The sequence below is a fragment of the Mchenga conophoros genome, linkage group LG9 (assembly GCF_057382185.1).
Source record: "Mchenga conophoros isolate Kocher_MC1m ecotype Shallow Benthic linkage group LG9, M_conophoros_male_GT1.1, whole genome shotgun sequence".
NCBI classification, from domain to species: domain Eukaryota; kingdom Metazoa; phylum Chordata; class Actinopteri; order Cichliformes; family Cichlidae; genus Mchenga; species Mchenga conophoros.
The window spans coordinates 36,259,644-36,283,641 of NC_140534.1; the positions used below are offsets into that span (position 1 = coordinate 36,259,644).

At 47.7% G+C, this 23,998-nt stretch overlaps 2 protein-coding genes across 3 annotated transcripts; one reads left to right on the top strand and one right to left on the bottom strand.

The window, feature by feature from the left end:
- The first annotated feature begins 713 nt into the window (after window positions 1-713).
- chodl (chondrolectin) lies at window positions 714-7,050 on the top strand. The gene is made up of 8 exons (XM_085285778.1): window positions 714-924; window positions 2,370-2,545; window positions 2,622-2,800; window positions 2,893-3,050; window positions 3,149-3,190; window positions 3,294-3,377; window positions 3,451-3,547; window positions 6,016-7,050. Exons 1-8 carry the CDS (start codon window positions 828-830, stop codon window positions 6,095-6,097), a joined length of 915 nt encoding a protein of 304 aa, XP_085141904.1. The 5' UTR covers window positions 714-827; the 3' UTR covers window positions 6,098-7,050.
- Window positions 7,051-12,044: 4,994 nt separating this feature from the next.
- Window positions 12,045-18,920, bottom strand: LOC146567827 (zinc finger Y-chromosomal protein 1-like). Of its 2 annotated transcripts, none has more exons than XM_085285722.1 (4): window positions 18,721-18,920; window positions 18,053-18,269; window positions 13,859-14,173; window positions 12,045-13,651 (listed from the first exon to the last, which is right to left on the bottom strand). In XM_085285722.1, exons 1-4 carry the CDS (start codon window positions 18,892-18,894, stop codon window positions 12,267-12,269), a joined length of 2,091 nt encoding a protein of 696 aa, XP_085141848.1. In that variant the 5' UTR covers window positions 18,895-18,920; the 3' UTR covers window positions 12,045-12,266. The 2 variants fall into 2 exon arrangements, with proteins under 2 accessions (XP_085141848.1, XP_085141847.1); XM_085285721.1 differs by having other exon boundaries at window positions 18,053-18,272.
- Window positions 18,921-23,998: the final 5,078 nt, after the last annotated feature.

Here is a 23,998-nt window from a genome sequence, read left to right on the forward strand (position 1 = left end):
TCTGTGAATGCAGACTGATAATGCTCCACAAACCCACCATGGTGGACGTCAAAACAGTGGGTGACACCACAGTCGAGTGTGAGTGGGTCATTCATCCCACGGCTGTCATACAGTGGCTGCTGCAGTGGCTGTGTGGACACTGAGGATAAAGGGGGGAGCTCCAGTCCGCAGTTTGGGATCCATGTCCCCACAAACATCTCAGGACCTCTGACAGGATGAAGGAAACCTAAAATCAGACATCTTAACGGGAAGCGTCTGTGCACGGATCGGGGTTTAAAACGCAGGAAGCGTTTCCACGGCGTGTGTCAGAATGAAACCGATTCTGCGTTCAGCTTTCATTAATGTGAAACTGGAGCCGCTTGCTGTGTGAATAATGAGAGAAAATTCCTCCTGCTCGGGGATCAATGGAGGAAGCGGCGAGCTCAAGTGATGCTCATAACTGCACATTTCATCTATTGATCAGCTGCTCTGTTGGAGCCAATCAGCTGAGGCTCTGAGTAAATGAATTAAACGTGTGTGTGTGTGTGTGTGTGTGTGTGTGTGTGTGTGTGTGTGTGTGTGTGCGTGTATGTGTGTGTGTGGTCCCCCGGGCTTTATTGAAGGAGGAGGTTACAGCTGTGGCTCAGTGGGCAGGATCGATGGAGGAGGAGGAGACAGGCGCTCCTCTGCCTCCCGCTTCACTTCAGAGTACAGAGACAGGAGAGGAAACATGGGCACCAGGAGCACGCTGACCAGAGGCAGGCTTTTATTTTGAAACGTCTCTGGAACAGCTCTCCACAGAAACACTTTTATTTTGTAGATTTAATTTCATATTTAAAGAAATAAAGATGACCTGCTCAAGGATCGTGATAATTAACCGACTGATGCTCGGGGTCGTTGTGGCGATGGGGATGGTCCAGGTGGAGGCAGCACGGGTGGTGAGCGGTGAGTACTGCAGTAATCCAATTACTTTTTAAACAGTGTGGCTCTTTTGAGGCGTGAAAAGTTTCCATGTTACAGAAACCTCAGTGTTGCAGCTCGCAGCGGCGCAGGCAGCAGCTCATCCTGCTGCACTTCATGTTTTCCACTCTGAAGGAAAACCAGCAGCACTGGTTTAAGTGGAAATACAGTTAAACCAGTGAAAAGAACCATTAATGTAGTGAGATATGTGACGTGTTCCCAGAGAGTCATTCACTGAAATCTGTCAGCCTTACAGGGATGCTCGTCCACCAAAGTACAGCCACATGTGTGTGGTGTGTGTGTCTGTGTACACGTCTGTGTATATGTGTGCATACCTGTGTGTATAAATGTGTGTCTACGTGTGTGTATAAATCTGTGTATACGTGTCTGTGTGTATGTGTGTTTATATGTATGTGTCTTTATACGTGTACGCATGTGTGTATACGTGTGTGTATACGTGTGTGCGTGTGTGTGTCTGTGGCTTTGATCACATTAAAGAATTTCTGACCTGTGCAAACATCATCTGACTGTGATCAGAGAAATGAAAGAGCTTTGTTCTTCTGTCAGGGTGAAACGTGACACCTGATCGAAGTGAGGATCGAGTCACACAAACCACTGCGAGTATTCAAACCATCGCCTTCATGGCAATGATGACACGCGGCCATCAGCTCAGATGCCTTCAACAGATTCGATAAAATAAACTTCACTTTGTGTCATATTTGTTCTCTGTTTGAGTCCTAGCTGATTTTCTGTAGACACTCACTACGACTGCTTCGTGTGTACATCTGGAGCTCCTGCAGATGTCAGAATACAGATGCAGCAGACAGATTGAGGAGGGGATAGGAGGCAGCCGCCCACAGCCGGGCGTGCTCGTACACACTCTTATGTGCGTTCTTGAAGCCAATGTTTTCAAGGTTTAGTAAAAATTTAAAAAAAAAGATGGGAGGTGAAGCAGAGTGCAGACTGAAGGTTCAGGGGACAGAGGAGGGGCAATGTGGGATTTGCAGGCCTACCACTGGGTGGTGTGTCTGGTGTAAGGTTTGCAGGTTTGTAATGGGTCATGTGGCCAGCTGATGTTTCAGAGATCTGTTCGATTTATCAGGGGAGCAGCTAAAATACCTGAACCACAGGCAGCAGGAACGGGTGGAGGAACAGTGGGTGGAGGGATGGGTGGAGGGCGGGCTGACAGCAGACAGATATATATGGAGCTCTTTAGTGGCTTTAACAGTAAAGTGATGATGGTGCAGAAGACACTCCAGCTAATCACTTAAAGTAGTGAAGTGTGTGTGTGTGTGTGTGCGCAACAGTGATTAACACACTGTTGTGCGCACGCACACACACACACACACACACACACACACACACACACACACACACACACTCAGTGCTGCTCTGATGCATCTTCCTGTGGGCGGGGCTCCATGTCTCAGGTCAGACAGTGTGTGTGGGCGGGGCCGAGCGTCCCTGCTATAAGATGGCATACTTCCATGACGTGTCGAGCCGCGTCGCCTTCAGCGAGGCGCGTCAGGCCTGCGAGATGGACAGAGGAGCGCTTCTCAGCATCGAGAGCTCGACGGAACAGCGAGACATCGAGCACCTGCTGCAGGTGAGACCCACACCTGGTTCTCTCTAGACCCTCCCCTCCTTTTTCTGTGACCCTTTCTCCTTGTTTTTGTTTCCAGGAGCTGCGTTCAGGTGCGGTGGACAGGGCAGGAGGGGGCGGGGGCATAGCTGACGGGGACTTCTGGATCGGCCTGACTCGGGTGGAGGGAGTGGATCAGACTCAGTCGGAGCTCAGCAATGCCTTAACTTCCTGTCCGCAGCTCTACCAGTGGACCGACGGCAGTGTGGCCTCCTTCAGGTGAGCGTGATGTCAGAGCTGTGTCAGGTGACTCCCGGCATGTTTTACTAAAGGGGGTGGGTTGGGCTTAACCAACTGTGCTGATGATGCAGGAACTGGTACTTCGATGAACCATCCTGTGGAGGTGAGGCCTGCGTTGTCATGTACCATCAGCCAACTGCGCCTTCTGGTCTGGGCGGGGCTTATCTCTACCAATGGAACGACGACCGGTGCAACATGAAACACAACTTCATCTGCAAATACAACCCAGGTGCCATCAGCCAGTCAGCTTCAATCATAGATAAGCAGCCCTGGTGTTGTCAGCCAATCAGCTTCACTCACTCAGGTTCTTTACTTCCTGTCTTTCAGAGAGCCATCTGGTGAATGACACACCTGGTGGGCAGGATACAGGTAAGGAGGAAGGTCCATATAAGATCATAGAGGCAGGTGGAGCCATAGGTGGGACTCACCTGCAGCTCTGTATTAAGGCACAGGTGTGTTCTTGTGTCCATAGCAGTGACTGCAGGTGGAGGCTTGGCCACACAGCCTGCAAACAACGAAGACGTTCCACCTCAGGTCACCATGGCCGGAGCTTCAGGTAAGAAGACCTGCGACCTTTGACCTGATCTGGGCTCATGACCTAATGCTCAGGTGGTCTGGTGTCTCTGCAGGTATGCTGCTGCTGTACGTCGTCATCCCCACCATCCCCCTGCTGCTGCTCATCCTGGTGGCTTCTGCCACCTGCTGTTTTCAGATGCTCAGCAGAAGGTAAGACATGCAGAGCAGCTACGAATCCCATCACGGTCCTCTGCCGCTGCAGCGTTTCCTGTATGATTGTAATGAGTCAACTTGTTAACAAGCTGATTTACAGCAGCCGGAGGTGTTCACTCTGAGGGGACGTTTGGTGGGGATATCGAGTCCTGATGCTTTTAGGCAGGAGTCAGGTTTGGTCCTCTGATGCAGTCCTCACAGTGATAGAAAGACCAGCGTGTGTGTGTGTTGCTGGCATCAGTTCAGGAGTCTACAGCAGCAAAAAATCTGCTGACTTGTGTATTTTCGTTGGTTCTGTTCCCACTTTCCTCCACGACCCAGCTGGGTCAACTGAGCTCACCACTCACTCCTTAAAGCTGTCGAATCAGAAGCAGCGAGGCAGCGCTGGCTGACTCCAGTCCTGCCACGGCTTCAGCTGAACCAAAGCAGCTGTTTGCTTGCGGGATGGAGCTCAGTGTTGGAGCCTGATGGGGTCAGAGGTCAAAGGCAGATGATTAGGTGTGATAAATATCGCGCCTCTAACGTGGATCTGTAAATGCTGCAAAGCTCATGATGACCAGAGTCTGCCCCTTGGCAGGTTTCCAGATGTTTTCTATTTAGAGAGTAGGCTTAAAGGGGGAGGAGCTAGAACAGCTTGTTTCAGACAGAGTGTCAGACAAAGAAGGATTATTCTGAACATTTCTGACTTTTTCCCTGCAGCAGGGTAAGCATAGCTCCCTCTTCAGGTGAGACTGTGTGGCATTTTATTCTTTGCCCTAGATCGAGATGACACCTGAAGTCCGGCTTTTACTTAGAGCACGTAAAGGGACGGCTGTGTGTTACAACCAGGAGGACGTCAGCCTGTCTGAGGACAGCTTTTAATGAATATGATGGAAACAAACACACAGAACATGAAGCAGCAGAGTATTCTGAAATAAGGTTTTAGTCCTTTTTAATGGGAGGAAGGTATGGTGTGAAGTGACACGGGATATGTGGAATGTATTACATATTACTTGTTACCTTCATTAAAAGTATGCAGTACTTAATTACGTGTCTGATAAAGTAATTCATTATACTACTCGTGACATTACTTTGTCATTATACTGGAAAATGACGTTTCAAACTGTCTCATAATTACAGTTAACAACATAAACCTGAGGCTACAGCCCCACACACATTAACACATCCCATAATGAGGACACACATGTGATCTTCCACCTTTGCTCTTATGTATGAACACAAATGGTAAATGGCCTGTATTTGTATAGCGCTTTAAATGGCCTGTATTTATATAGCGCTTTACTAGTCCCTAAGGACCCCAAAGCGCTTTACACATCCAGTCATCCACCCATTCACACACAAAGCAAAGATGGAAACCAGCACAAAGCAGTTGTCATTGTGATTAAACTGTAGAAACATGAAAAAGTAGAAAAACAGCCTGACTGCTCATCAGCTTGTTACCTGTTGAAGTTCAGGCTCTGGCTACTGGACTGGGGTCTGCATACTCTCAGCTTTAACATCAGTCTGGGTTCTTGGCTAGCTTAGCGTTAGCACATGCTAGCTGTGTCCAAATTCAGAGGCTGCATCCTTCTGAGGACCCGGCGCACACAGACTGCGAAGGCCAGGTCCTCAGGAGGTCAGGTAAGCCAGAAGTAAATTGAATGGTCTAGCCTTCAGACTTGCGTCACCGCTGTCTCGTTGGAGTTTAATAAACTCAGCCCTCTGCTCCTTGCTGTCTAAAGTATAACAGGACACTGGAGTAAATTCTCAACCGTCTCACACTTTTGTTTAATCAGTTTTCTGTTTGACGTTTATTAAGCTGTGTGAAAACTATAATCTCAGCCAAACCAATTTACTCAGGAACAAAACCAAGCAGATATTTGAAGTTTACACAGCTGCATTCTCGCCTAAAAATATGTTAAAAGTTTATTTTGTGACCCAGAAAGAGTAATAAGAGTAATATTAAAACTTTGTAGCGGCCACCATTGTTGTAAACTGGAATTGGCTGAATTCTGGGATATGATGGGCCACGAGGGACACACTCGACCCATCCTTCAAATCTGGGGAAAAGGAGGACGCATTTACGAATCTGGATATCCTTCGTCGGGTCGCTGTGACATAATCGGCCTACAAATGCGGCCTCAGGAGGATGCAGCCCATCAATTTGGACGCCCCTGCTGTCTGGTTAGCTTAGCGTTAGCACATGCTGTCTGTGCAGCTGTGACATTACTGCAATACTGAAAAATGTAATATTATTCTTGTTACACCCAACACTGGTCACTGATCAGAGTAACTGATCAGAATCATTGATCAGAGTCATTGATCAGTTCCTGATGGTGGTTGCTGCCTGTGGCGGTCAGACTGAACCTTTGGCTCCTCTTTGCTTTCCTGCAGTTTGAGATGGTTAATATGTGACTTTCACTCGACTCTTTCCATGACAGCGGCCGTTCTAGTGACGATGTCAACATATCTCTCTCTCCACCTAGTGATTCCCGAACCAAGACGCCTGGCGACCAATCAAATCTGTGGATTTCCGGGTCACCCAAAGCTGACAGCATGGAGGTCTGACATCACAGGACAGTGTCAGCAGGGCAGAGGGAGGACATCACTCTACGGTCAAACCAATCAATCATCTTCATCGCAGGGTGTTTACGGACAGGCGGCAATGTCATCACCGAGACTTCTTCTTCTGTACTTCTTATTCCAGTTTCCTTTCTCTCGTTTTATCAACTGTCCCTTTGCTCTTCTTCAATCTCCCCCACTTCCTCCTCGTTTCTTTTTTGCTCCCCTCTTCTTTGTCCTCCTTGATTACTCCTTTTCTTCCCTCCCTGCTCCTCCTCTTGTTACTGTCAGCCAGACGCTCCATGTTTAATTAAACGAGTAAATTGGGTGAAGTTAATGCGTCCCTCGGGAGGTGGAGTCACAGCAGAGGTGCGTTTGATTTCACAGAGAGCTGATGAAGCAGCTGCTCCACGGAGACGGGGGGTGTTAACAGACCAGTTAATAACTGAGGAGAGTTAGAGGGTCGGAAAAGTTTTCAAGAAAATAAAATAAGGGTGGAGCTTGAAGCTGAATGAGTCCCTCTGAGGATCGCGTCCTTGGATCACTGATTGGTTATTCAGACTTCAGATGTGAGGGATCAAAAACTAATAATACTCATGTTTGTAAAATGCTCTCTTCCTGAATATCAGCTCACCTGGATCAGCCTCAGGCTCCGCACACGTTGTCCTCTGGCAGTTTTTATGGTCATGATCGGGCAAGTGGCGTCCCGAGGCGTAACAACCGCTGTAACTCAGGTGTGGAGATGAGTTTCAGGAGGGCCACCTAATACTCCGCCTTAAGTCAAAACACACCTGAGCTGTGGATCAGAAACACAGCTGTCAATCAGTGTGACGGTGCTGCTGAGGATGACGTAATTGACTGATCAACAGCTTCAGTTTAAAACACGAACACTCGTCAGAGCCCTGGAGGACGTTTCACCTCTCATCTGAGAAGCTTCTTCAGTTCTAAGGTCAAATGTTGGGGAGTCCCAGATATAAACCTAGTGGGAGTTTCCCCCCACAGAGGGACAAAAGGACCCCTGATGATCCTCTAATCGCCTGAGCCAAGGTGTGAAACTGGGTGTGGGTCCCAATCAGCCAGAGTTTCGGGTGAGCTCATTGTGAAACCTGGCTCCACCTTATCATGCGAATTCCTGAGGTCAGATGGCCCAGGATGTGAGTGGGCGTTAAGGCGTCTGGGAAGGATCTCAAAACTGGATTATAGATGGCAGAGAGTTGGTGTCGTAAACCCCGCCTCTGTTCAAAGATGGTCGCTCACAGTGGACATAGATGGCTTCTTTCACTCCTCTTTCAAACCATCTGTCCTCTCTGTCCAAAATGTGAACATTGGCATCCTCGAAAGAGTGACCTTTGACCTTAAGATGCAGATGGACTGCTGAGTCTTGTCCTGTGGAGGTGGCTCTTCTGTGTTGTGCCATGCGCTTGTGAAGTGGCTGTTTGGTCTCTCCAATGTAGAGGTCTGAGCATTCCTCGCTGCACTGTACAGCAAACACCACATTGTTAAGTCTGTGTTTTGGCATTTTGTCTTTCAGGTGAACCAGTTTTTGTCTGAGCGTGTTGCTGGGTCTGAAATACACCGGGATGTCGTGCTTGGAGAAAACTCCTGAGTTTCTCTGATACACCGGCTACATGGGGGATGACAATGTTGTTGCGTCTGTCCTTCTTATCCTCCCTCGCTGGTGTCTGGTCTTCTTTTCTGTGCCTCTTTGCTGACTTTAAGAACGCCCATTTAGGATAGCCGCACGTTTTGAGTGCTTCCTTTACATGTGTGTGTTCCTTCTTTTTTCCTTCAGGCTTAGAGGGAACACGTTCTGCCCGGTGGTGTAGGGTCCTGATTACTCCAAGTTTGTGTTCCAGAGGGTGATGGGAGTCAAAGAGGAGGTACTGGTCCGTGTGTGTGGGCTTCCGGTAAACTTCGATGTTGAGGTTGCCGTTCTCTTCAATGTGCACAGCGCAGTCCAGGAAAGGCAAACAGTCGTCCTTTGTGTCTTCCCTGGTGAACTTGATGTTTTTATCCACAGCGTTAATGTGCGCAGTGAAGGATTCCATTTCTTGTGTCTTGATTTTGACCCAGGTGTCGTCCACATATCTGTACCAGTGGCTGGGTACTCTTCCTTTGAAAGAGCCAAGAGCCTTCCTTTCCACTTCCTCCATGTAAAGGTTGGCTACAATAGGTGACACGGGGGAGTCCATGGCACAGCCATGTTTTTGTCTGTAAAAGCCTTCGTTGTACTTGAAATATGTAGTGGTGAGGCAGAGGTCTAACAGTGTGCAGGTCTGATCGGGTGTGACGTTGGTCCTGTCTTCCAAGGAGCTGTCTTCTTGTAGTCGTTTTCTGACAGTCTCCACGGCCTCCGTGGTGGGTATGCAAGTGAAGAGAGAGACTACATCAAAGGACACCATGGTTTCATCTGGGTCCAGGGTAAGTTTCTGGACCTTGTCGGTGAAGTCGGTGGAGTTCTTGATGTGGTGTGGGGTGTTCCCCACGAGAGGAGCAAGGATGGTAGCAAGGTGTTTAGCAATGTTATAAGTGGCTGAGTTTATGCTACTGACTATGGGTCTGAGTGGGACAGCTTCCTTGTGGATTTTAGGAAGTCTGTAAATGCAGGGTATGGCATCCCCTGGGTAAAGGCAGTGATATCTAAGGCGGTCAATGATTTTGTCCTTTTCAAAGTCTTGAAGGCAAGCTATAACTTTCTTTTTGTAGCTGCTTGTGGGGTCTCGCTTTAAGGCTTCATAGATATTGTTGTCACTGAGGAGAGTAGTGATCTTTGTGTGGTAATCTGTAGTGTTTAGGACCACGGTGCATCTTCCCTTATCAGCTGGTAAAACAGTGATGTTGTGGTCTTTGCTCAGGGAAGCGACGGCCTTCTTTTCCTGTATTGTGAGGTTGGACGGAGGGACTTTGGCACTGGAGAGCGTGGCTGAGACTTTCATCCTGATTTGCTCTGCTTCTGTCTGTGATAATGTATTAATCCATATGGCAGATTCTGTGGCTGTGATGAGGTCCACTATGGGCAACTGTTGTGGAGAAATGGCAAAATAGAGTCCTTTGGCTAATACTCTCTTTTCAGGTTCAGTGAGATTCCGGTCTGAAAAGTTCTTTACCCATTTCTCCTGACTGTCTTCAGGTGTGTTTTCTTCTCTGGGTTGTGTAGGTTCAGAATGAGGAGTGTGTGTGTTTTTGAAAGCAAGGTGTGAAATTTCCTGCGTTGTCTTTCTTTTCCTTTAGAGTGTTGGGCCCGCTGAGCCTTGTCCACAAACTTGTAAACCTTTTCTAAGATTGGAGAGGGTAGAAGGATTTCCGGTTCCTGCAGAGTCTGGCTGATCTCGATCTGGAGGGCATCTATAGTGAAATGGACCTGTCTTATCCTTTCACAGGTGGGGCCAGGTTTCACAATGAGCTCACCCGAAACCCTGGCTGATTGGGACCCACACCCAGTTTCACACCTTGGCTCAGGCGATTAGAGGATCATCAGGGGGTCCTTTTGTCCCTCTGTGGGGGGAAACTCCCACTAGGTTTATATCTGGGACTCTCCACCATTTGACCTTAGAACTGAAGAAGCTTCTCGGATGAGAGGTGAAACGTCTTCAAGTAACTTAAAGAAGTCCAGACGCTTTTCTTTGCAAGCTCCTTTGACTATGATGACCTGGATGACTGAGAACCTTCACAGACATATGGCTAATGTGGTTTGGGGGCGGAGCCTGAGGCGGATTGTTTTCACCCTGATACCTGGCTGACGTGTTTGCACATCATTCCTTCTGTGCTTCGGTTTAATGAGGCCTCCGATGCTGCAGCTCCTTCGGCTCATGACATGAACATGACCTGAACGTGTTCTGAGCATGTGCAGAAACCAGACGAGTCTGCTCATGCTCAGAACACGTCACATGTCTGTGTTTGATGGAGCCTCTGCACATTTATGTTCCTGTAATAAATGTGGAGTTTTTCTGTGTTTTTATTGTTGTAATGTCGGTGATTTCAGGTGGTGATCCAAATGTTACTTTAAATACTGTTTGTGTTACACTGTCGCTGCAGCTCAGTCTGTCGTGAGATAGTTTCGCTTTAGCAAGATGTGATTCGGGGCGTGAGAACGTGCTGATCACCTGACCCTGGGACAGGCGAGACCAGCTGAATGGCCTCAGTCTCTGGGTCAGGTGACTTCTCTAACCTGCTGCTGTGTAACACCACCTGTCTGCAATGTGCCAGTAGCTTTGCATCTCACTTTAAACCAAGGCTGTCCAACTCCAGACCTCCAGGGCTGCTGTCCTGCAGGTTTTAGATGTGTCAGCTGATTCAAATGGCTAAATGACCTCCTCAACGTGCCCTGAAGTTCCCTAGCATATCGAGACTCTCCACACCGTTACATATGTAATGGTTTCCCTGGGTCTTTTCCTGTCTCTCACTAATAGAACCAAGGTTACACCATAACCATACGTTCTCCAGAGGCCTGTTAATGAACTTATCATATGATTCAGGTGTGTTTACCCAGGGTGAGAGCTAAAACCTGCAGGACACCGGACCCTGAGGCCTGGAGTTCCCCACCCCGGCTCTATAACCTTGGTTCTGTGATATAACAACAGACCCCGCCTCCTCCGTCAGCTGGAGTCGATACTTCCTGATGTGAAGGTTTCTGCATGTTCTGATTGGTTGGAGAATAAAGTGTCCAGCTGGGTCCATTTTACCTGAATGTGCTGGCGCTCAGCGGTCACAGAGGCTGTATGGATGGCGCCCCCTGCAAGGACACAGCTGAGCTGTGAACCAATCATTGAGCTGTACAACTGTCTGAGATCATGTGAATAAATTTGTACCTGCAGATAATCAGTGGTGATGTTTGACTTCTTTGTGTGCAGCATAGCTGTTTGCTCACAGCTGGACTGAGGTTTCTATTTACACGAGACAACAGGTGCAAAAGTCTTGAGCCACCCCTTATCTCTTTATACAGGTCTTCTGTGGACATTGACTGCTTTTTCCACTCCTGTCCATTACTTGTACCTGACATTGTCACATAGGGCTGTGCGATATGACCAAAATCTCATATCCCGATATAAGACATCTATCGTCCCGATAACTATATAAATCACACAAATTTAACATTTTCTGTAAATTCTGTGAATCTCGGGCAGCTCGACCTGCCTGAAGTGTTTCCAGCTGCGTGTCATGTAGCTGGAGTCGAGTGTTTTAACTGATGCATGAAACGATACATTTTTAGACAAAAGTTGTAACGGCGCCGTTTTCTTTGTATTTATTACACGGCGTGCTGCGGGGAAAAGCCTGTTCTAACGTTTGACTCTAAGGTTTATTTTTTAGCACCTGGCATCTTTTTTTGATTCTCATCCGTAAACACTCTGCATCTTTCACGTGATTCAGTTTATTTTGAAAAGTCTCAACAGGATCTTGAGCTTTATTGTGAAAGCTTTATGTGGAACATAAACAAGCGGACACGCGATGGTGTTACCGTCGTTGTTGCTAACGACAATGCATAAAAACAGGTGCTTGTCTGTCCGTAGTGTGGTTATATTAAATATAAGAGAAAGAGAGAACTTTAAGAAATTAATAATAACTACAGTGACCATCAGAACATGAAAAAATATTGCCGTAAACAGTTTATTTTGCAACACCACGAAACAAAAGATAGCGTAAAATGAAACGACAGATGTTTATATATCGTCATCGATATATATCGTTATATCGAACAGCCCTAGTGTGACATGTCTCTGAACTCAATCATTCAAGCATTAAAAGGCTCGTAACGCGAGGGATGAGTGTTGTGTCTGCACACCTGAGCAAAGAGCCAGGTGTATGTTGTTTTTGTCAGCTCTTTGCTCCCAGCAGTCACACAAACACATTTCTTTAACTGACCCTTTAAACTGCCAAAGACACTCCTCCTCCACACCGATTGGTCACCGTCAATATTAATGAAATCATGTGACTGAACCTTGAGAAACCACAGAAGCAGTGATTTAACCATCTTTAATGAAACCATGATACAGACAAATAAAGTTTGATTCAAACTCCTTCTACCATAATCTCAGCTGATCTGAGACCAGCCCGCCAGCCAATCAGCTGCCTCTGCTTGTCTTTGAACATCATGAGACCCTCTGAGAGCTCCGTCTGTTTGTCAAACCCTGCAGAGCTGCTCGGGTGCATCAAGACTCCGTGAGCGCGCTCACTGCTGTCAGGTGGCGTCCAGCTGCTGAGCGGCGTCCATGTCGTCCTCAGACAGTTCTGCCGCGCAGTCCACCACTGTCTCCTCCTGTTTGTACGTCAGAACCGCGTCGTCGTCAAAAAGGATGGGCGGGGCCTCCTCGTCTGGCGGTGTCCCAACACCGTGCATGCGCTTCCTGTGCTGCTGCAGGTTGCCGTGGCGGTTGAAGCGGGCAGAGCAGAGGTCGCAGGCGAACGGGCGCTCCCCGGTGTGGATGATGACGTGCCTGGCAAGCTGCGAGCGACACTTTTTGTCCTTGCCGCAGATGTGGCAGACGAAACTCTGCGGCAGGCGCGCCCCATTGGCATGGACGACCTCTCGGTGCCTCTTCAGGTGGCTGAGGCGGCGGAAGCGGCGGCTGCAGAAGTCGCAGGCGAAGGGCCGGGCGTCGCTGTGGATGGTGGAGTGGCTTGCCAGCAGCGACCGAAACTTGAACACCTTGCTGCAGACGGTGCACGGGAACGCCTTCTCAGAGGTGGCGGTGCTCCTCCTGCGGCTGGCACTGGCGTCGCCCGCCCTGACCCGCAGGTGCACGCGGACTTGGTGCTGTTTGAGGCAGGTGGCACGCTGGAAGCTGCGCAGGCAGACGCCACAGCGGTGAGGCTTGTCACCTGTGTGGATGCGGGCGTGAGCAGTGAGCAGCGCCTCAGATTTGAGCCGTTTCCCACACACGCCGCAGGCAAACGGGGCGTCCAGTGGGCTGTCTTCTCCATTGACATGGTTGCTGTGGACCAGGACTTTGTGGCGTTTGAGCTGGTACTGGCGAGCGAACTTGCGGCCGCAGATGTCGCAGAGGTGCGGCCGCTCGCCTGTGTGCGTCTGGAAGTGGACAGCGAGCTGCGACCTGCACTTAAACTCTTTGCCGCAGAAGTCGCAGAGCAGTGAGCTCGGCCGCGGGGGCTCGGCGGTGCCGTCCACGTGCACGACCTTCTTGTGGTGCTCAAGGTCATTGGCCCTCATGTAGGCCTTGGGGCAGAGGTCGCAGCTGTGCGGCTTCACCCCCGAGTGGATGACCTCGTGCGTCTTGAGCCGCGAGCGGCAGCTGAACGTCTTGCCACACACGGCACACAGCCACGCCTGAACCTGCCGCTGTTTCTTCCGTTTGGCGACGCCGTCTGGATGCAGCCGATTCAGGTGGTGCTGCAGGTTGTCGCGGCGATTGAAGCGCAGTTCACACAGGTGGCAGGCGAACGGCTTCTTCCCCGTGTGGATGAAGGAGTGGCGAGCCAGACTCGACTTGTTCTTCATCACTTTGCCGCAAACGTCGCACACGGTGCTGTCGAGCTCCAGCTTCACTGCGGCCACATCCTGGGAGTCCGCCGGCAGGGCTCCGGGAGCCGCGGGGAGCGCAACACCTGCAGGGACACGAGAGGAAAGACTTAAGCCAAGGATAACATCAGATTAATCCTGATTTACACAAGAGTAAAAAACAACCTCACGACGAGTTAAAGTCGAGTTAATCCAGAGTTAAAGCAGTCTAAAAAAAAAATGTGAATGAGTGGAAATAAAAATTTTAATACTTTTAAGCTACAAATATTAAACGTCAGTAAAATCTGACTCACCTCCTTCAGATGGAGTCCAGGTGGGGTCAGCTGTGACGTCCTCCTCCACTGTCATGACCTCCGCCTCCTCTTGTTGGTCAGTGTCAGATGACTCGTGGCGGCGGCGGCGACTCTTTTTGTCAGTATTGGAGCTCTGAGGTACCAACCGTCTCCTCTGAGTCCTGGACTTGGCTGGGGTGGGTTCATCGGAGAGTTTGGGGGCGGGGCGGATGATTCTGGTTCTGGTCCTGTTGGTGGTGCAGTGCTGCAGCAGAGCGCCCCCGTCTGGTCCGTCAGCTCGGACGGCGATGCACTGCAGCAGCATCGCAGACGAGCCTGCACACAAAGACCGGCGTCAGAGCGGGACGAGGACCAGGACTCAGAATCTGAGTCTGTGATGCAAACTGACCCACAGAATCATCACTGACGGGTTAATCATGGTTTTATTCGTGTAATACACAGACTACAAACACCACTATCACTACTGTGCACTATTTAATTTACCTGCAATAGCCCACACTGGAAATGCAAACACTGTTTACTTTTCTAATATTTTTATTGCGGGTGGGACTTTAATGCGTTAATTGTGATTAATTCATTTTTTTTAAAAGTTACTAATTTAATCGCACTTTGCATTCCAAGCAAAGGGGAACTATTGTCAGTGCATGATTTCCTTTTATACCAATTACAGTGATGCACAAAACAAAGCTACAAAGAATCAGAAGAAAGCACATTGCTAGGACTGATCAGAGGCAAATTTCATTTCCAAAGACTACCCAATGGAAGCTTTGATAAAAGTGAGGTTTTGTGCAAACTGTGCAAAAACGAGTTTGGATACCACCCAAAGCATTTCAACCTTACGGTACCATCTAAATGCAAAACATGTTTCAGGGAGCACAGAAACTGTGGGAGCTGACCAAACTTGATGAAATGACTGGCTTCAGGACCAAAATTAGTAAGTCAACATCGGACAAACTATGTTACTATCTCCCATAATGGATTGCTCTGGACCAGGGGTGCCCAATCCCGGTCCTCGAGAGCTACCGTCCTGCAGCTTTTAGATGCATCCCTACTCCAACACAGCTGAATCAAATGGTTTGATTACCTCTTCAGCATGCCATCGTGTTTGGCAAAGGCCTGATAACAAGCCATTCATTTGATTCAGCTGTGTTGGAGTAGGGATGCATCTAAAAGCTGCAGGACGGTAGCTCTCGAGGACCGGGATTGGGCACCCCTGCTCTGGACTGTAGACCACTACCAGTGGTAGAAGATAGGGGGTGCTACAGTTTGCGTCAGGTGATCCAACTTTCCAACTGCCTGAAAACTGCCTTTTTGACACTGAAAAGCAAAATGAGATGTATTACAGACAGCCCTGCAAATATGGAGGAACTACACCAGGAGCAAACAAGACTGGGGCAACAGAAAGAGCCACTCATACAGGATATTTCCACACGGTGGAATTCAATCCTGTATGTGGTGTCTCGTCTGCTAAAGTATCAAGAGGTTGTTTTTGCTGCTTTGGGCAAACAAAAGCACAAGCTAGTCATTTTAACTCCACCAGAGCTGGTAAACCACCAAACGCTGGCCACTGTTGTTGAGCCATGCAGGTAAATAAAACTATTTTTAACTTATTGTTACTGTTTCTTCAAAACGCTCTGTAGTTGACAGTTATTGTGGAGATGAATAACGACTTTCTTGAACTGTCTACTACAGGTGTGTGGCTGAGCTTCTTGGAGGTGAGACATGTCTCATGTTCAGTGGTTTTACCTGCTTTCTGCCACCTGCATCTCACCATGGAGGTCTCTGATGATGACTCAAACTACATGGTGAAATCTAAGACCGCCTTCACAAAGGACCTGTCCCAACCATCAGTGGCTCCCGATAGCTGCTGTGCTTCAGCCACACTTTAAGGATTTAAAGCAGTGCTCCCCAACCCCCAGGCCACGGACCACTGTCATTTGGTACCGGACTGCAAGAGTTGAGGCTCGGGTGTGAAACTGATGGTTTTCAGGGTTTTTATCGTTAACTCGGTTTCCCTGGGTCTTTTCCTGTGTTGTAGTTGTGTGTCTTATTTTGGAAGAAGAATGCACACGTTACCATAGCGACCAGAGAGCATTAAAGGGCAGAGAGGAGGATGTTATTCTCAATGTTGCTGGCGCATTTCAGGAGAACGCTGCTAATAAAGTTACACAAGTACACAGTGAATTAGCGTTTATTATTTTATATACAAAATACCACCGTTTATGCCTTGGTCCTATCATTTTATTTTGTTGTATTTATCCGGGACACCTCAAAGGCCGGTCCGTGGTGCAAAAAAGGTTGGAGACCACTGATTTAGAGTGTCTTGCAAGGGGAGAGCGAGAAGAGGTTTGGACCAGCTCTGCTGCAGTAACAGTGTAACAATGCCACCACAAAGGAGCCAGCAAAGACAAAGAGCCTCCTCCTCTCTGATTCAGATGAGGAAGCCCTGTGTAAAAGGGCCCTGAGTTTGTACACAGCAGAATCCACCATCAGCCAGACAGACTGCATGCTGCAGTGGTGGTCCAGTTGAGCAGCGACCCACCTACACCTTCTGTCCTGGCCTGCAAGTATCTGATTGGTCCTGCCACTTCTGTCCCATGTGACAGACTGTTCTCACTTACAGTAACATAGCAACAAAATTAGAGCTGCTCTGAACATGTGAACAGGCTAGTTTGTCCAAGTAACTGGCTGAAAGAGACCGACAGTAAATAAGCATGGAGGTATTGTGAGTCCAACGGGTTTGTTATTTTTGCACTAAAATGTTCGATGATCACACTGTTTTAGCCTAATGTACAAAATAATGTTGGCTAAGGTTACTCAGAGTTTAAAGGTGAAGCTGCTCAAATAACCTTTTATGTTTCTGCCTTATTTTTTTAAGAAGAAAAACTGCACTTTGTTTTTATTATTATTATTATTTAAAGACGATATCATTTTGAAAATGTACTTAAAGTAACACTTTATTTTAAGTCTTCCAATTTTATCCAGTGATATTATTTTTGTTTCTGTTTTGAATTGAAATGTAGTTTAAATGCCTTCTCCCCATAAATTAAAAGAGCTTGAGATTACAATAGTCATGTGCATGTCTATTATTTGATTCTGTCGCACACTAAATTCCTTTAAAATTAAAAAAATAAATAAAAACATTTGTGCTTCGGAGCAAACTTTCTTGTGCGATTAATTGAGATTAATTACAAAGCCTCTAATAATTATATTTGATATTTTTTTATTCAAATGTATACAGTGGAGAAGAATTGTGCACCTCACCCTCCTTATTTCTACATGTCTGCACTGAGTAGATGCTCTAAATCGCATTGTACATGTGACAATGATATTCTATTCTATCCATTTGAAACAAACCTGGTTCAATCATAACCTCTGAGGGCGGTTTACAGGGAGGCCGACCACCACTTTTCTTCTTCTGTAGTAATTATTTCTTAAAATCAGTTCTTATTAATATTCTTGTTAACGTTAAAGGGATGGTTGGCTCAACAGAGCTCTGACTTTTTGTCAGCTTGGCTACAGTGCTGAAGAGAAACCTGGGGTTGTTCTTCTTCAATCAGTGGATCGGGGCGAAGACGCTCAGGGGCGAGCGCCTCAGCACCTCACTTCAAAGTTCAGACTAAATTAGATCTATCAGCACTGACGCAACGATCTAAGCTGACTGATTAAACATTCCACCTTAAAAGCAGCCCATGAGGTAAAGGTGGAATTAAGTCCAGTAGCTTCTCGTGACGGAGACGCACCATCAAACACCTTTAAACCCCAAACTGCCAAAATCCATCAGAGAAGCTTCGCCGACCAGCAAAAACCTGGGAGTCTCAGCGACGTGCACGAAGTGCAAACACAACCAGCTCCAGCCCCCACACCAGCGAGCAGGAAGCACCGCCCAACTGGACCCGTCACTATGACGACAACAGGTGACAACCAACGGGCTTCAGAACAAAAGATGGCAGCAGGTGAAAAGTTCAGGTGAACCTCAGTAAGAACCGGAACATAATTTTATTTAACGAGCAGCAAAAATATAGTAAAGACGATCAGATGTCACGATCAGCTGACTCTGATTTTATTTGATTTTTAGGGAAACCTAAAAATCAAATAATTTACATATTAAATAAAGTTTAAAATAAAATCTTTTTTCCCCCCATTAAGTTCTTTGAAAGTTTCCTCCCTCCACCTGCAGGGCGGCGCTCTCACCTGAGTGTCTCCAGCTCAGCTGCTGACTCAGCAGGTCCACCTGGACGGCGGCGTCCCTCCTCTCTGCCGCCTCGCTCTGACAGCCCACCTCCTTCCTGTCCTCCTCGGGGCTCTCCCACTGGCAGCCCACCTCCTTCCTCCTCTCCTCCTCTCCTGCAGCTCCCAGCAGGAAGAGCTGCTTTTCTTCTGCGGGAGGCTCCATCTCCCACAGCGCCCCCTGCTGGTCCGAACAAACCACCGTCAGGTTATTTCAGCTGGTACCCGGACAGGAAGTAGTCACACTGACTCCGCCCACTCAGACTGAAGCGCGAAGAGTCACTCAGATCGATAACCAACGATTTCCAATCGATAAGAATTAACCGCTTAAATGTTTGAAGCTGCACCACGTGACCACGAATTCACTCTGAAGGCTTTAAAGAGCGTATGGAGTTAGACTCCTCTCGGCCACCGTACACACGCTAAAACAGCGCAAACTGCGCTTCATTACACAGCCACGCCCCGTCCGAAGATCAGTAACCTGACCGTTAACAGGCACCGACAATCTCATCAATTATGTGATCAATAACTTGATGTTTATCTATGATAGCCGTTAGCGCCATGCTAACAGCAACTAGCAGAGGCTAACGGCCCTTTGACCGGCAGAGGAGCCACGGAGCGGCTTCAGGTACCTGAGAGCGGCGGAATCCGGGGGGAGAGCTGCGAGCAGAGAACAGCTTCAGTATGAATCCGAAAACTCGGGAAAACAGCGAAACACAGCGGAACGGCAGGCCGCACACGCACTGCTGCTGCTCTTCTTCTGCTCCTCTGTAGCTTCCCCTGCAGCAGCTCAGTGCTGCCCCCATCTCAGCGGCCACACCGGGAACTCTTCTTCTTCTTTATATTGTTTATTGGCGGTTGGCAAACAGCAAAATGGTGCATTACCGCTACCAACTGGTGTGGAGTGAGCACCGAAATGACAAAAAACAAACAAACAATTCAAATCCTCCCAAACGAATGAGTCTGAATTAAAAACCAAAATATGGCCCGATAACTTTCACTTCTAGAGTTCTTGTGAAATAAATCAAGGTAGTCCAGTTTCACTTTCATATCACCAAGCTTTCTGATCAATTGTCTTCTTTTAGCATCATATTTCTGACAATGCATTAAAACATGTGTTGTTTCTGGGGCGATCGTGGCTCAAGAGTTGGGAGTTCGTCTTGTAATCGGAAGGTTGCCGGTTCGAGCCCCGGCTTGGACAGTCTCGGTCGTTGTGTCCTTGGGCAAGACACTTCACCCGTTGCCTACTGGTGGTGGTCAGAGGGCCTGGTGGCGCCAGTGTCCGGCAGCCTCGCCTCTGTCAGTGCGCCCCAGGGTGGCTGTGGCTACAATGTAGCTGCCATCACCAGTGTGTGTGACAGGTTGTGTAAAGTGCTTTGGGGTCCTTAGGGACTAGTAAAAGCGCTATACAAATACAGGCCATTTACCATTTTACTTCTTCTCTATTGCAGTCACACTTTCCTAAACAGTGTTTTCCTATTAAAAACAACATGTTATTCAAACCAGTGTGCCCAAATCTGAGTCGAGCTATAACCGTCTCCTCTCTCCTGTTCCTTCCTCTGCTTCTCATTTCGCCTGTTTTCCTTTGGATTTTTCATCCTTTACTCTCTTCCTCCCATTGCTTTTGCCACCTTTCTTTCATTTTATGCTGTATTCTACTCTTGCTCTCTGTCCTACTGATATCCACATCCACCAGCGGTCTCTTTGTAGCTTCCTTTGCCATTCTGTCTGCTATTTAATTTCTCTTAACTCGTCACTGATCCTTTTCCCTACCTTAAATTCAGGAACAATAAATGCTATCCCGCTTTGGTTGGCTGTATTCCTTGATGCATCTGTGTAGATTTTGACATAACTGTAATACCGATTAATATATTCCTGCACTGTATGTGAGTTTAAGATAAAAACCCCTGTTCTTGTTCTTTTTGTTCAGTAGTGTGAAATCTACTAAATCATCAGGGAGTATCATGGTGGTATCTGGATCAGCTACAACATCTCCAGCACCATCAGGCTGAGCACAGGAGCACCTTGGGCTGTGTTCTCAGCCCTCTGTTGTTCACTCCCCTGACACACAACTACACCGCCCTACACAGCTCTAACCACATCATCAAGTTCGCTAACGACACAACCGTGGTTGGACTCATCAGCAGCAACGACGAGTCAGCGTACAGAGATGTGGTTCAGCAGCTGGCGTTCTGGTACAGAATAGAATAGAATTAGAATTCAACTTTATTGTCATTGCACATGCACAGGTACAGGGCAACGAAATGCAGTTTGCATCCATCCAGAAGTCCTTTAGTGATATAGATATATTACAATATATATTAGCAATAATATAGATATGTAAGTATATTACAGAAATGGGTCTATTATGGTATGTTATAATGTACACGGTATGAAGTATGTTGTGAATATTCTATAACTATAAGTATGTACAGGCTGTAGTGAGTACAAGCTATGTACAGGATATAAATATGAAAAACTATACAGAATATGAAATAAATAACTTTACAGAATCTGAGATATACAGCTATACAGAAATGGGAACTATGCAAGTTGTAAACAGTTGTAGGATTAAAGATTATCGAATGTACAGAATGATTATTTACACAGTGCAGTTAAGATAAGTGAGGGTGTAGATAGTTTCTACAGAGGCTATATAAAGTGCTAGTGGTTGTGAGTGGTGGTTCAGTCCATGTTATTATTGTGTTTGAGGGTACAGTTGTCCATTGTGGGTGTGTGTGTATGTCCAGTCCATGTTTTAACTTGGGTCAGATGTCAGGAGGCAGAGTTCAGGAGTCTGACAGCTGTGGGGAAGAAGCTGTTCCGGTACCTGGTGGTCTTAGTCCGGAGGCTCCTGTAGCGCCTCCCAGAGGGCAGGAGGGTGAAGAGTCCATGTGATGGGTGACTGGGGTCTTTGATGATTTTCCCAGCCCTTTTCAGACACCGCTTCCTGTAGATGTCTTTTATGGCAGGAAGTGGTGCTCCGGCGATGCGCTGGGCAGTTTTCACGACCCTCTGCAACGCCTTCCGGTCCGAGGCAGAGCAGTTCCCGTACCAGACTGTTATACAGTTGGTCAGGATGCTCTCGATGGTGCAGCGATAGACGTTCACCAGGATGTCTGAGGACAGGTGGTTCTTCCTCAGAGGCCTCAAGAAGAAGAGGCGCTGGTGAGCCTTCTTGACCAGCTTGGAGCAGTTGGTCGTCCAGGTGAGATCCTCGGAGATGTGGACTCCCAGGAACTTGAAGCTGCTCACACGCTCCACAGCCGTCCCCTTAATGTGGATGGGTGGATGTGGGTCAGCATTCCTCCTGTAGTCCACGATGAGCTCCTTGGTCTTCTCGGTGTTAAGCAGCAGGTTGTTTGTGTCGCACCACTCAGCCAGACGATCCACCTCCTCCCTGTAGGCGGCCTCATCGTTGTCACTGATGAGGCCAATCACCGTGGTGTCATCTGCAAACTTAATGATGGTGTTGGAACCATCAGCAGGTCTGCAGTCGTGGGTGAAGAGGGAGTAGAGGAAAGGGCTCATCACACAGCCTTGTGTGTGTGTGTAGATGAGCAGCGGTTATCCAGCCGGACATGTTGGGGCCGGTTGGTCAGGAAGTCCAGTAACCATTTGCAGATGAGGGAACTGATGCCCAGGTCTGTCAGTTTCCTGATGAGTTGTGAGGGGTGGATTGTATTGAATGCTGAACTGAAGTCTATAAACAGCATTCTGGCGTAGGTGTTGTTGTTGTCCAGGTGTGAGAGAACAGAGTACAGTGCGATGGAGACTGCATCCTCTGTGCTCCTGTTCTGGCGGTATGCGAATTGGTGGGGGTCCAGGGTGGGGGGGAGACAGGATTTGAAGTGTGCTAGGACCAGCTGCTCTAAGCACTTAGTGATGATGGGGGTGAGTGCTACTGGGCGGTAGTCATTGAGGCAAGATGGGTTGGAGTTTTTGGGTATCGGGACGATGGAGGTGGATTTGAACCAGGCCGGTACCACAGCGTGGGCCAAGGACAGGTTGAATATGTCTGTGAGCACTCCTGCAAGCTCCCCAGAACACGCTCTGAGAACACGCCCGGGGATGCCATCAGGGCCTGCAGCCTTGTGGACATTGATCCTGCTCAGCACCGCTCCTACATCGGTGGGGGAGAGAGTCAGAGGTTGGTGGTCTGGCGTCATGTCTGCTTTGGTTGTGGTTGTGGGGTTCCCTCGCTCAAAACGAGCATAAAAGTTGTTGAGCTCGTTGAGGAAGGAGACATCAGAGGATGCAGGGGAGGGTTTGGTGGTCCTGTGGTCTGTAATGGTCTGGAGTCCTTGCCACATGCGTCGGGGGTTGGAGTTGGAGAAGTGTTCTTGTAAAGCGAGAACAACCTGTCACTGAATGTGGACAAAACCAGGGAGAATCATCGACTTCAGGAAGACTCACTCCACTCACACCACTCCACTCACACACCACTCAGCATCCACGGTTCCACGGTAGAGACTGTTAACAGCACCAAGTTCACATCTCAGACGACCTCACCTGGACCACCAACACCACCTCCATCACCAAAAAGGCCCAGCAGCTCCCCCACTTCCTGAGATACCTGAAGCAGGCCAACCTCCCTCCTCCCACACTCACCATGTTCTACAGGGGCACCATAGAGCGTTCGGACCATGTGGTTTGGAAACTGCAAAGTCGGCATCCTCAGCCGGCTACATCTGTCATGGTCCTGGGTCGTGTGACTCAGTGTTTGAGGTTTTTTTTAATGTATATTCATTTGTGCCCTAGTTTAGTTCATCTAGTTAATTTCTAGGTTGCTGTTTAGTCCTTTGTTTCTTAGTTGTTTATGTCAACTCCGCCTGTACTCAGTCTCCCTGGTTCGTGCGTCTTCCTGTCATGCGTCATGTCTGTGTGGTTATGTTAAGTTCATGTCATGTCTAATCTCCACGTTTCCTGTTTTACTTTGAAAGTCTGTGTCCAATGTCAGTGTATTTAGTTTCACTTCTCCTGTCCTGTCTTTAGGTTCATGTGTGTCAGCTGTGCTCCCATGCGTGGCCACTTCCCTTGATCATCCCTTACGTGTATTTAGTCTCTGTGTTTCATTCAGTCTGTATCGCGTCGTCTGTGTTCCCACCCTCCGTGTTTTCACAGCCAGTCTTTACATTCATAGTCATAGTTTTCTGAGTCTTCATAGTTTATCACAGTGTCAGTTTCCCAGTTTAGTTATAGTTTAGTTCAGTCACTGTGCTTCTGCCTTGTTTGAACTTTATGTCATCAGCCATAATAAAGGCTCTCTTTCAGTTCAAGTCTTATTCTACACCATCATTTCATGTCATAGCCACTTCAGTATTCAGGGAGGGTTACTGATTTTTACAGAAAATATTTGAAAAGGACTCCAGCTTTTACTGAACCTTTCAGTTTTACTGTGAACTTTGGGTTTGTACCCAAATTGTTTGCATAGTTATTCTCAGTTTTTACTCCAAATTCAGATTTTAGATGATTGTAACTGAACTTCTGATCCTGTCCTTACTTAGTCTGTACGTGTACTGGGTTCCACTCTTGGCTTGGACTGGCACAATCATCTCAACCCTGACAGCCTTTGAAACTAAAGACCCGTGGGTCACAAAACCTATCCAGAATACCTGTCAGGGGCTGGGTCTCTGAGCCAGCGTTTTGATTGTATTCTGTATTTTTGAGTTTCTTATGTAATGTTTGTGATTATAAGTTCTTGTGTTATTCTTATTTAGGGTCTCCAGTCTGTCATGTGTTTTAGGTCTTTGTGTTCCATATTGTCAAGCTTGTGTTGTCATATCTGTCTCTCCACATTTCCTGTTTCATTTCGAAAGTCTTGTGTTTCTGTGTTCAGTGTGTTTGATTTTACTCTTCTAATTTTACTCTGTGACGTTGTTATGTTCATTCTAATCTGCGGTTTCTCCA

Coding starts and splice junctions, on each gene's coding strand:
- LOC146567827 (XM_085285721.1), bottom strand. CDS start 18,894: ATGGGGGCAGCACTGAGCTGCTGCAGGGGAAGCTACAGAGGAGCAGAA. Junction 18,273..18,720: donor CCGGATTCCGCCGCTCTCAG/GTACCTGAAGCC, acceptor TGTTCGGACCAG/CAGGGGGCGCTGTGGGAGAT. Junction 14,174..18,052: donor GCTGAGCTGGAGACACTCAG/GTGAGAGCGCCG, acceptor CTTTGTGTGCAG/GCTCGTCTGCGATGCTGCTG.
- chodl (XM_085285778.1), top strand. CDS start 828: ATGACCTGCTCAAGGATCGTGATAATTAACCGACTGATGCTCGGGGTC. Junction 3,051..3,148: donor CATCTGCAAATACAACCCAG/GTGCCATCAGCC, acceptor CCTGTCTTTCAG/AGAGCCATCTGGTGAATGAC. Junction 3,191..3,293: donor ACCTGGTGGGCAGGATACAG/GTAAGGAGGAAG, acceptor TTGTGTCCATAG/CAGTGACTGCAGGTGGAGGC.